The 11,711-nt window shown below is 43.0% G+C and overlaps 1 protein-coding gene across 1 annotated transcript; it reads right to left on the reverse strand.

Annotated features, from left to right (window-relative positions):
- Positions 1-5,245: 5,245 nt before the first annotated feature.
- Positions 5,246-10,579, reverse strand: LOC103133214 (neuronal pentraxin-1-like). Its single transcript, XM_007544989.2, has 5 exons — positions 10,054-10,579; positions 9,610-9,814; positions 8,522-8,763; positions 7,979-8,158; positions 5,246-6,644 (listed from the first exon to the last, which is right to left on the reverse strand). The coding sequence occupies exons 1-5, from the start codon at positions 10,471-10,473 to the stop codon at positions 6,423-6,425; spliced, it is 1,269 nt and encodes a 422-aa protein (XP_007545051.1). The 5' UTR covers positions 10,474-10,579; the 3' UTR covers positions 5,246-6,422.
- Between the last annotated feature and the right edge of the window lie 1,132 nt (positions 10,580-11,711).

Genomic DNA, 11,711 nt, shown 5'->3' on the forward strand with positions numbered 1-11,711 from the left:
TGTTTAAAATTTTAACTCGCACAGGAGACATGCAAGCTTTTTTTGCAAGAAAGAATTTGCTCCCTTACTGACTTCTTCTGTTCTTGTCCAACAACATTTTTATATTGGACAACGCAAGAACTTGAATTTTTAAAATTGTGAGGGAGGAAGTGCATCCAGACCAATTTGACTTTGCTCAGGAAAGTATTTCCCCTATACTCCTAATGCAGTTTGTTTCAGTCGTTTGGTGCGAATCATTTTCGACATTTGCAAAACGGTAAGTGCATTTCTCGAAACATTTCGTACAAATAGCAAAATAGCATGGATTACCTGCAAAAGCAAAAATCCCTAGTTCATCTCTCAAAATTAAAAAAAATGCATTTCTTTCACATTGTGACAGTCTGCAGTATTATCCTGCACAGCTCCAGTTTCTGCCTCTTCTCTTTAACAGTACCGTTTCACACCTCTCTTTGAAAGGTTTCTTTTCTTTTTTTTCTTATCCTCGTCATATTTGGCTGGTTCATGGGACACTGCTGTAGTGGACCTGTGAAGCCCACTGAGACAGCAGTGTGATGCTTTGGCTATATATAGAGAGGAATTACACTCCAGTTGTTCAAAAAGAGGAAATAAAGGAGGCCTTCATCCACCTTGAGCCCAGGCGGCCCAGGAAGCCTCATTATCCCCCCTGCGTCCTTCCAGGAAGCTTCTGCTGATCAGTAAATGCCACAAGTTTCACTCCCAGCTGTGAGAGCTTTCACCGCAGGGGAGAGGGGGAGGGATTAGCTTCTTTTGTCCTGTTTTTTTTTTTTTTTTTTTTTTTTTTTTTTTTTGAGTTGGGAGTTGTTGGGAGTCCACTTTTAAGGGTCTGTTTCAATCCCTTTGACTGGTTCAGCTCCACACCAAAGCAGCCTATCGATACCGCACCGCTTCATCACAGGCCAATATTTGACACGGTGTCAGCAAATATTCTTTTCTCTGTTATTTATTGAGCAAACACCACCAAAACCCTCCGTTCAGGAAGCTGTTTTGTTACCCTAATCTTAACAAGAGCAATTGCAGTGGCTCCAAAGTGAAGCATGGTCTGCGTCCCGCCTCTGCCACGGGGGACAGCTTATGAATTAATGAGATGTCAGCCAAGGTGTCACATCTTTATCCACTCAATCTCTCCGAAAGAAAATAACAACCCTCACAGAGGAACCGATGCATCGTAGCACCGTGAATCTTGTCCGTCTCGGCGGATTGACTCCGGAGGCCCCGTCTTTAAAATATACATGCTACTTTTTTGGCATACGGAGTTTATCTTTAATTAGTTATTGATTTGATTTTGGCTATTGTTAACTCAGTTGTGATGTGAGGAAAAGCAAACATACGCAAAGAATGGCTGCAGTAGAGGGGTGGGATGAGTCCTGTTGGAGTGTTTCAAGTTTAGTTTGTCATCTAATATCAAAACTAACCAAAGTAAGTGGATGTTTCGGAGATACTGGCGACGTTAAACACCAGTCCAGAAAACGTAATGAAAAAGAAGAGTCATTTAGGAGTGAAGCTTGGGTAGATATCGGAGCTGAGGTGTGTACTGAATGACTCTTGATTGCAGGATGCCTTAGAACAATAAACAGTGCCCTGCACACTTTGTCACGCCTCATTTTGTTGGGATTTTAAGTGATCGACCAATATGGTAGCTTAGAAATGTGAGGTGAAAAGAAAAGCCCACTTTGTTTTCAACTGATTTTGTGCACGATGGAGAGAGAAGCAACAGCAGAAACCGACGTGGAAAACAGCAACCGCACTGACAAAAAGCGAGCTTTGAGAAATCAGCCATCAGTTTCACCTCCTAACTTTGAACCTTCGTTTGTTTTTTTTTGTTTGTTTTTTTTTCACTTTAGTTTTCCATTGCGAAACTTTGCTACGATATGTCTAAGGTCTCTAACAAGAGACCACTGTGTTGGTTTGCAGTGCCAGATGACGAAATGCCCTGGGTCATGTGATCCGCAGGCAGAACCTTATGAAACATGTTTCACCTGAGCAGCAGAACAACCTCTCACCGGTGCTCTCTGCCCTTCAGGCTGGTGTTACGACGAGTGCCTACGGTGAAACTGTACCGTAATCAGTCGACCTTCTGCGTCTGCCAACTCGCCTCGTCTGTTTTCATCACGCAAAGTTGTCAGTCCAAGACTGTTCACTTAAGAAGTGGCTTAATCTTCGAGACGAGGGTTTTTAAAAAAAAAAAATCCTCCTTTTGGCTGCTCGGATCTATTTTTGGTCCGTCTGCTTAAAATTCTGCACAAAGCAGAGTCTGGCGCATGAATGCAATCACACTTCAAAAATATCCTCCATCACTGCTCTGCAGCTTTATGGCAGGCAGGCATCTGCTGTATGCAGCGGTTATGTAGCGGGGCGTCGCGTGGAGTGGTGTCAAAAAGGTCAGACGGGCTTGTGTGGTCCGCCGAACGCAGCTGAAGCTTTTGTCATTACTCACTGAGCGGTGCAACGACTGAGATGAGCCTTCTGGTCTCAGAGTCTTACATCATCATGAAAAGATTGTTTCCTGGGAGCACAAAACAATGCTCTTCGGAAAAGTTTCATTTTCAAAAGTTTCACTCAGAAGGTATTTCATGCGTTCTCTCCGAGAGATGAATGCTTGAAATGGCTCATTAGTCCTTCTTGGGTCTGCAAGCAAAACAAAGTGTTCTTGAGCTTTAAATCACACACAGCAGCAGGGGCTTAGGACAACTCGCTCGTGAATCAAATCACTTCACCTGTTTTTATACGCCCTGCTCAGAAACAAGCGCTTTGCACCAATGAATCACCGACAGCTGCTGAGAATCACAAGGAGACGAAGGGTTGATGCGCTCTCTCAAAGAAAATCCACTTCAAAGTCATACTGAGATTTAAGATTTATAACTAATAAATGCCTGCAATTAAATCAATCTGCGATTAAGCTTAAAGTGATCAAATTTAGACAGCTTTAAGGACCTTTTGGCCAGAAGCATAACTGGAGGTGGTCATGGGACTTTTGGTTGCTTGATCCAGATGTGTTATATTTATCTGGACAAGGCGTTCCCCTTGAGAAATTTTGCGGTGTTGCTGCTGGACGGTGCCGCAGATGTTATGAAGGGGTTTCTGATCCCTTTAAGCTCAAAGCAAGAGTAGCGTCCGCTGCACAGTCAGCATAAAGTCGATGCTGTTCCCAGCGGACTGTCTCAGGGCTGTTTCTGCCCTTCAGGATGTGGAGCTGAAGTGACGGAGAGAGAGAGACTGCTGGCTGGTTTGGTCTCAGGGCGTCAGCTTTGCTTTTTGAAGACGTTGTTGTTCGGTTTGCTTTTTCAACCTCAAGCGTGTTACTGAAGAGGCTGGAGTCAGAGGAAGCTCCTCCAAGTCTGAGGTCAAAGTTTGCAGCCTGAAAACTATGGACCGCCTCCCTCTTGGTTGGGGAGTTTTGGTTTTAACATCCTGCTCATCCAGTTCTCTGTCCAGAAAACCTGTTTCTGAAAACCGCAGGTGTTTAGTTGTCAGACGGATGTGAAGCTCAGTGACAGCTCATCTTAAACTTTCTCACTCTGGAGAATCTGGAGCTGAAAGAAAGATGCTGAAACATTTAATTACCATGTTGAACAACAGCACATACAAATTACCAATAAATCAGAGACTTCTTCAGCTCTGATCCCGGAAGAAGAACTTTTGCTCATTTAATTTTGTTCATTTGAAATGTAAAACCTCTCTTGTGTGGATACCTGTTATGGCCCTCTAATAGACTCTGCATGGTTCCTTTACTCTCTTTTAACTATGAAAGTATCAAATTAGAAGTTAGCAGTGTTGGGAACAAGGCCTAACCAGGAAAGACCTGAATGCCAAAATGAGGATGTCTCATTGTGTTACAATACATCTAACATCAGATGGGGACATTTGTGATCAAATATTATCCACAGTAAGACTGACTTGTTAGACTGTCAAGAATCAAAGCACAGTCCAGTCTCGGGTATTTTTTTTTTTGGGGGGTATTTTGTCATGCAGGGTGTGTGTTCTGGGAAAACAGAGAGCGGGGAGGGGATGAGAGCGATGCTTCCCTCCCCGGAGCTTTGACCTTCCTGACATTTACACATGACTGACATGAGCCTGAAATGTGGCCTCCTGCGCTCAGATAATTTCTCAAACTGTCAAGCTGGACGGAGGGCAGACTGCATAAACAGATTCAGATTTAAATACTGGGATGTGAAAGGGGATACAGCTCAGAGAGTCAACTGCAGCTAACACTGAGTGGATGGGAGAACTGATGAATATCAACTCATACATAATCTTCACAAGGGAACTTGCTGTTGGGCTTCTCTTTATTTACCAGCGACGGAAATAAGGGTCAGTTGATGGGAAGAAAAATGGAGATAGATACAAGAAGAGAAACCTGGCATGGGCTTGAAAAGACTCAGAAATGTGACTGAGGTTAGTTGACTTTCCAGGGTGACAACAATCCCAAACACACATCCACCACTACAACTGAATGGTTCTGATCATAAACAATTATCTCCATCCAAATCTGACTCATCTTGAGCTAATTTTTTGAGAACAGATAAATGATCTCTACAAGTGCAAAGCTGCGAGATGTTTCCTCAAAGCCTGCAGTTGCTCATGCGGTGAAAGTGGTTATGCAACGGCTTCACTCAGGGGGGGGTGAACACATCCTGCACACGTTGCACTTGTCCAGATTTTTTAAAGCAACACGATGCAGAAAAATTTGTAATTTTCTTTCACTTCAAAATTCTGCACTAAGTTGTGTTTTTTTTGTTTTTTTTTTGGTCACATATAATCCACATAAAACACGTTTGGATTTCAAAATCAAAGGGGCATTCATCATTTTGCAAGGCACCATATGAAATGGAAGTCTTAATCAAAGTGAAAGTGCCAAAAATGTTGCTCAGCTTTAAATACACAACGTGTCATGTGAGGTAAATCTTGTTCATAAAAGTGAATTGGTAGTTTTTGTTTTATCAGATGGTGGAAGGCTGATAGGACCAGGCATGTCTCCCCTCTGGCTGCCCCCATGACTCCAGTGCAGGCATGGGGCCTCGCAGCAGCAGCAGCAGCAGCAGCAGCAGCAGCAGCAGCAGCAACAACACAGCTTGTGCTTCCACCTTTACAAGAGACACTGCTTCGCTAACAGGCATCTGTAAAAACCCCTCTCCGCCTTTGGAGGTGCTCCCTCTCCGTCTTCACAACCTGATGTAGAGGAACACCGCAATGTCTGTTTCACGCACACAGAGCCAGAGATACTTTATGACATTTAGTATCACAATTTTATTACAAAAATTAAATTTTTCATCTGTCAGTTTTGCCATGCTTGGAGCATATAACAATACAGTAAAAAACCCAGACCCAGAGAGGATAGTAAAGCAGATTTCAACAATGCTTTCACAGCACTCTTTCAGTCATGCTGTTACTATACAGACACTGTAACATTCCTAATACAGAGTAGTACAAACACCTGCCGAAACACGTCATGTCAGATAACAAACTGTAAGTAAATCACATTTACCAACGAGAGAGAACAAGAAACTTAATCCAGCTCAAGAAACAAACAAAACAACAAAAAAAAGAAAAGAAAGGAAAAACACAAACTAGTAAACACTGAATTTGCAACTGAAAACATACCAAATGTGCTGAATATTTGTACCAGCCCAAGGCACCCAGGCTTTGTAGCAATGTTGGCAAGTTCACGACATTCTTACAGGGAAAAACTTGAAGCGAACAATGATTACAAATCGACTTTTACCCGCAGTCTGACTTTTTGCAGTGTCCTTCCTCCTTTGCAGTGTCCTCTTAGTCAGTCACAGTGCAAGTTCCGGAGGGTGGAGAGGGTGCGAGGGTTGGGAGGTGGTAGGGTGGGAGGGTTTGGGCGTCGGGCCGAGGAAGAGGAGGCTGGGGGGTCATTAGGAGCTGTACCGCATCGGACATCATTTCACAGCGCCAAACACTGACAAAAATTGGATGGACAGCGTAATCTCCCACTGCCGGAGGAAACAGGGAGGGTGTGGGGGGGGGGAGGCTAATGGGACGGTTTATGTAATTCCTCACTTGGATTGTGAATCGTCGAAACATAAGGTGCAGATTGCCAGCTGCCAGTCCAAGACGAAAATAAGCCAGAACAAAAAGCTTAGGTGTGCTTTCAACTAAACATCCAAGAAAAAAACCAAAAAACTACAAAAAAAAAACAATCAGATACCAATTTTGAGGAATGAGATTTTCTTTTTCTTTTTTTTTTGTTTTTCCTCCCCCTTCTCAAGTTTGGAGGCGTTGTTTTTTGCACAGGAATACCTAAGAATGACATAAATCCCAGATTTAAGCTTACCAATTACTCTCTAAACAAAGGTCAAATGAGGACAGGAACGACAAAAGCTCAGAAATACACGGAGGCCTTTTTTTTTCTTTTCTTTTCTGAAGCAAGAAGCTGCGACTCAGTTGATTGAGCTGCACGGCTCGAAGGTCCATTTGGTGGCACCGCCAAATATTTCAATGTTGCTCTCTGTCCAGGAGAAGACGTTACCGACAAACGCTTTGCTGTTGCAGTTTGCCAAGTTGGCGATTTCAGTGGCTGAGAGTTTCCTGTTCCAGATGTTTAAGTGTGCGAGTTCGCCAACGTATGCTTGTGTTGCATCAAAGCCTCCACCCAGCGAGTCCTGTGGATCGACAACAGAGCACCGTCAATGTATGAACCTAACTTCCAAGGGCTTTTCACATTTTGTCTCATTACAACCATAAGAGTACTTCACACAAATTGTGACATGGAAGAAAGCTGACGTATAATGTTTAAAATGCGAAAATTGCGTTATGCTTTTAGGATGCCAATCACGTCGTTAAATAAACCAAAACCCAGCACAAACGATTCTCTCCAAAAAGTCACCAAAACAGCAAACCCATCCAGCCTGCCTGGATCATTAAGCGTTAATCAGAGAAGCAGCCAAAACGCCTAGAGTGACTTTACTGAATCTGCAGCGGAGGTGGGACAAGTCATGCACTTCCACAAATCTGGACTTGATGGAACAGCATCGGGAAGTAAGGCACTGTTGAAATAAAACTATAGAAGAAGGCTCATTTGCAGGTATAGGCCTCGGGGGTAACACTGGAGGGAGGAGCTGCAGACTAAAATAGTCATGCACTCGATAAACCTGGCTCGGAAGTGTGGAGAGGGTAAAAAAAACGTAAAGAAAACGTTAAGAAAGTCATAAGAAGTGTTGTTTGTAGGTTCTCCACACACCGAAAAGGAAGCTGGTAAAAGGTGATGGGGAGAGATGGGTTCAACCAAATACAGAGTAAACCTGGAACAAAGTCTGCAAAAAGTTGCAGAAAAATTGAACTAGGGCAGAAATTCACCCTAAACATACAGCCAGACCTATCAATAATGTTTGTTTGTAAACAGTTTTTCATTTCACTGCTTATGCACCGGGATGTGTGCATAAGCAGGGATGTCATTAATCATGAGCTGAAGGTTGATGAATGCTTCTTTTTTATTTTAAAGTGCTGAATTTAAACATTAAAATATGATAACAAATAGTTTTGTGGTTGAAAAATCTTTAAAAATTGTTATGAAACAACGGCATTATGTCAAGCAGTTTGTCCTCAGACACAAGTTTATTTTGCACTATAAAGAGAAAGAGACAATATAAATGAGAAGAAATTAGCTATTACCAAAGTTCAATACTACTTCGGTGTTTGCTAATTGAACTCTACATCTTTAATGAATCATGCTTTATCCAAATTTTCAGAATGAAATTATGCCTCAAATCTCAAATGAACACAGTAATTAGACAGCTGAAGCTTAACCGGACTCCTCTCTAAGTGTCCCCGCAGTCTTATTTTGTGAATATCTCCACCTCTAATCTTTCTTGCGAAATTAAACAGATAATAAGTCAAAGGGTTGTTTCCACAAGACGTCTGCGAGGGATTTGGGAGCAGAGGTTGTGGTTTTTTAAATAAAAAAAAAATAAAAAAAAGAAGAAGAAGGAGTATTCACCTGCTCTTGTCCCAGAACCAGAACTCCATCTGCTTTGATAGGGTGATACGGTGCCAGGTTCTCCCCGTGGCCCTGCTTCACTCCGTCCTGGAAGGCCTCCCATATCCCGTCGCGAATGGTCCACGTGATGCAGAGGTGATGCCACTTTCCGTCGTTGATGCTGAACGGCAGTTTTGCAACCTGAAGAGAGGAGATAATCTCCTGAGTGCACCGTCTTTTCATGTTGGTAACAATATCCTGTTCAGGGTACACAATGGTATGAATGATCAACACCCTCTCATCCTTCTGCTGAATCACTTCCTCTCTCACGTGTCTCGCCTTTTAGGTGTATATAAAAAAATAGCCTCTATTGAGCAATTCATCACCTGTTATTATCCTGGTTTTGGTCTGGCCTTTCTGACTCATCCAAGCACAAAACAAAAAAAACAAAAAAACAAAAGCGATGAAGCATTTTCCCACAGTTTGGACCTCTTAAAGCTAATTTGTGGATAACCTCAATCAGCCACAGGGTCTAAATCCAGGCGTTAGAGACTCAAAACTGACCTTGTCGTTGATAAGGAACTCCATGGGGTTGTTCCCCCACTCGATCAGCACCAGCTCGTTGGCTTGGCCTGGAACTGCGTAGGAAAAGGGCGTCCCCAGGCCGGGTGAGGCGCTGGACTTGATCCACAGACACACGCTAAAGGAGTACATCTCGGGGAGAGTCCTCTTGGCTTTGGCGTACATGTAGTTGGTCCTAAGAGGGAAGGTGAGCTGGAACCTGTCTGCTGGCCTGGTCTCTTTGCCTGCAGATGAAAGGGATAAGGAATTCATATGTTGATTATGTAATCCCTGGCATAATGTAACTACATTCACATTGGTGGAGTTAACTTACAGAACCTCTTAAAGGAGCAGGCATCTGTTTATTTTGCTTTACAATGAAAATATTTACATATACAGTAATGCTAAAATATGACATATGTTGGCTATAATTATGTTAAACTGATACATAATTTAATGTGTATGTGTCTAATTTAAAGTGTATATTAAGTAGGTAACATTAAAAAAAAGCATTACAAACATGCTGAAATTCTGTTCTGGATTTTAAGTTTTGGTTGCCACCCTATAAGTTTTAGTAATTAGTTTGAATTGGCTTTAAATGGAAGACCTCCATACAGTGCAGGTATTCTAATTACATCACATTTCTAGAAAAAAAAAAGAAAAAGAAAATAAGCCAGGGCGTTGTTGCAAATTCGTTCATTTGCATTAGCACTGTGTGTATATTTTTTTCTACTTTTGAGATTACTTTTTTTTTTTTGCTGATGCAGAGGATGTTTCCGTCTCCTCCTCTCTTCATGGCTCTCATTTACACGGTGAGCACGCGCATTTGCACGTGTCGAAATACTGAAAAGACCCTCAGCTCCAGAATGCGCCAGTGCCAGGCGCGCCCTTCAAACTTTCTCTCTACCTATGACTTCCGCAGCAAAGGTCCGCTTTGGAAAACAAAATATATAACCTCTAATGCAAGTTTTGTGATTCACTGGCAATGAGAAACATCAACTCAGCGAAGCAAAAGAGAAAACGGGTCTGGAGAAGTGAAACGAAGGCTGGTTCAGCTGGAGATCCTGTGCGTAACGCAAATCCAGACGCACCTTTCTCCAGGTCGGAGATCCGGTCGTGCAGAGAGGAGAGCGTGGTCTCCACTCTGTTCCTCTGGTCGCTCTCGTTCCTGTGTCCCGGCCTGCTTTCCTCTATGTTGACCCGGGACAGAACCTGCTTCTCCATGTCATCTATCTTGTTCTGCAGCAGATCCTTCAGGCTGTTCGCCTGCGCGCTGTTATTTCCTCGGCTGTATTGCTGCATTAGAAAGGGGGGGGGTGACAGATATGGAGTTAAAGACAAATGGAGAACACCATCTTGGTTTCTTTGCTGCGATAATTTTCCTTTCAATTAATATAAAGGGATTTTAAAAATGTGTTACTAACTCCCCTGAACATTCAGGATACTTCCCTTTGGCTAAATACAGCGGAGTTTAACTCAAGGGGAACGTTTGAATGAACTTTTTTGAGCCGTGAGCGCTTCTCTCGTCAGCCTACCTCCAGATTCTCCAGTCTCTGTTTGAGCGTCTGTAAAGTCTGTCCCAGCTGCGCCAGGGTGTCTGCGGTACCCCGGGATACATCCCCCATGGTGTTCTTGCCCCCCGGTCTCCTCCCCCCGGGTCCCGCCGCCGCCGGGAGGCTCTGACTCTCGCAGCGGCTCAGCTTGGACGTTAGCTCCTTGATTGTCTCCTTTTGGTTCACAATGGTCTCCTTCTGCTGCAGCACGGTCTCCCGCAGCTGAATGATTGTGGTCTTCAGGTCTTCCGCCGGTCCGCTGTTCTGCATCGCCGCGGTGCACAAGTCCACGTCTTTGGGAACTGACGTGCAAATAAACTGCGTCTGTCCAAAGTCCTGCGCGGAGCCCTCTGCAGCAAACAGGCAGGAGAGGAGAAAAAGTTTCCACGAGAATCCCTCCATGGTCGCCGCTCCTCAGTGAAAGCCTTCGGGTGTTAGAGAGAGAGAGAGAGGGGAGATAGAGAGGTTTCAGCACCGCGGAGCTGTCCACTAAAAACTGTGCGACGCTGCTGCTGTGCGCGCTTTATATAGCGGACATGTGGGAGCGCAGACTCACCGCATCACTGAGGGGAGGCAGCGGGTCCTGCTACACACCTACCGAACCCTCCTTATTTAAGGTCGCACTCCGTGTGTTTGTGTATACAAGAGAGAACGAACAAACAGGAGAGAAACGGGAGAGAAAAAAAAGAAGAAAAAAAGGATTCCTTAATAAATCAAAGCCTGAATCAGGTGGAATACGCATTTAGTCGCTGCTTTCTTAATGTATAGGGATAAGTGCGGACTTGAGAGGGCTGCTCCACTGGCGAGATACGGAATGGGAAATGGCTATATAAAAATGTTAACATGAATATAAGATGTTCCTGATATTTATTACTTTATTAAATTAATTAATTTATTTATTTATTTATTTCCCATCCACCTGGCCACGCCGGTTTGAAAACTTTGTGGAGGCGCCCTTGACTAATAACATTACAGATGAGTTATGTCATCTGATGCACTGCAGGGTCTTTATTGCGAAAATAACACCCATAATTGTTGACAATAAAGTTTTCAGTAGTTATTGCATTTCAATTTTGCAGAAGAAATAAACCAATAAGAAAAGGCAAATATTCCCAAATAAGGAGAGAAACGGGAGTAATTCTGTAATTTAGTAAAAAACAATATTTCTCTTTAGAACAAGAGCTCATTTAAATTTCATGATGGAATAATGGCTGTGGTTTTTTTGTTCTGTTTTTGTTTGTTGTATATTTGTTCTCCTAACAATCCCACCTACAATAATCTTAACATTTTCACATGATGTAACATTATACAGCGAGAAAATGTTGAACAGTTTTGCTATAAGAAGTAGCTCTGCAGTGGCATACTATACTGCTTGTACAAAAAAAAGAAAAGAAAAAAATGATATGAATACAGTAATGCTCCTGGCAAAGAAAAAATACAAACACACTGATTTAAAATCTTCCTCTCGTTTGCTCCAGGGTCTTATGGTCCACCTTAAATGACCGCCGCTGCCCCAGTCATTAGAGCAGCTATCCCGGGGACAGAGTTTCCAACACAGCCCTATATTTCTCCCTAACTAGCCACTGTATGCTTTTCTTTCTTTCTTTCTTTCTTTCTTTCTTTCTTTCTTTCTTTCTTTC

The sequence above is a fragment of the Poecilia formosa genome, unplaced genomic scaffold (assembly GCF_000485575.1).
Source record: "Poecilia formosa unplaced genomic scaffold, Poecilia_formosa-5.1.2 Scaffold11, whole genome shotgun sequence".
Classification (NCBI taxonomy): domain Eukaryota; kingdom Metazoa; phylum Chordata; class Actinopteri; order Cyprinodontiformes; family Poeciliidae; genus Poecilia; species Poecilia formosa.

What these genes read in the sequence shown, in the direction of transcription:
- LOC103133214 (XM_007544989.2), bottom strand. Translation starts at nt 10,473, where the DNA reads ATGGAGGGATTCTCGTGGAAACTTTTTCTCCTCTCCTGCCTGTTTGCT. An exon ending in AGAGACTGGAGAATCTGGAG is followed by an intron (nt 9,815 to 10,053) that starts GTAGGCTGACGA and finishes TTTCTAATGCAG; the next exon opens with CAATACAGCCGAGGAAATAA. An exon ending in AGTTCCTTATCAACGACAAG is followed by an intron (nt 8,159 to 8,521) that starts GTCAGTTTTGAG and finishes TCCTCTCTTCAG; the next exon opens with GTTGCAAAACTGCCGTTCAG.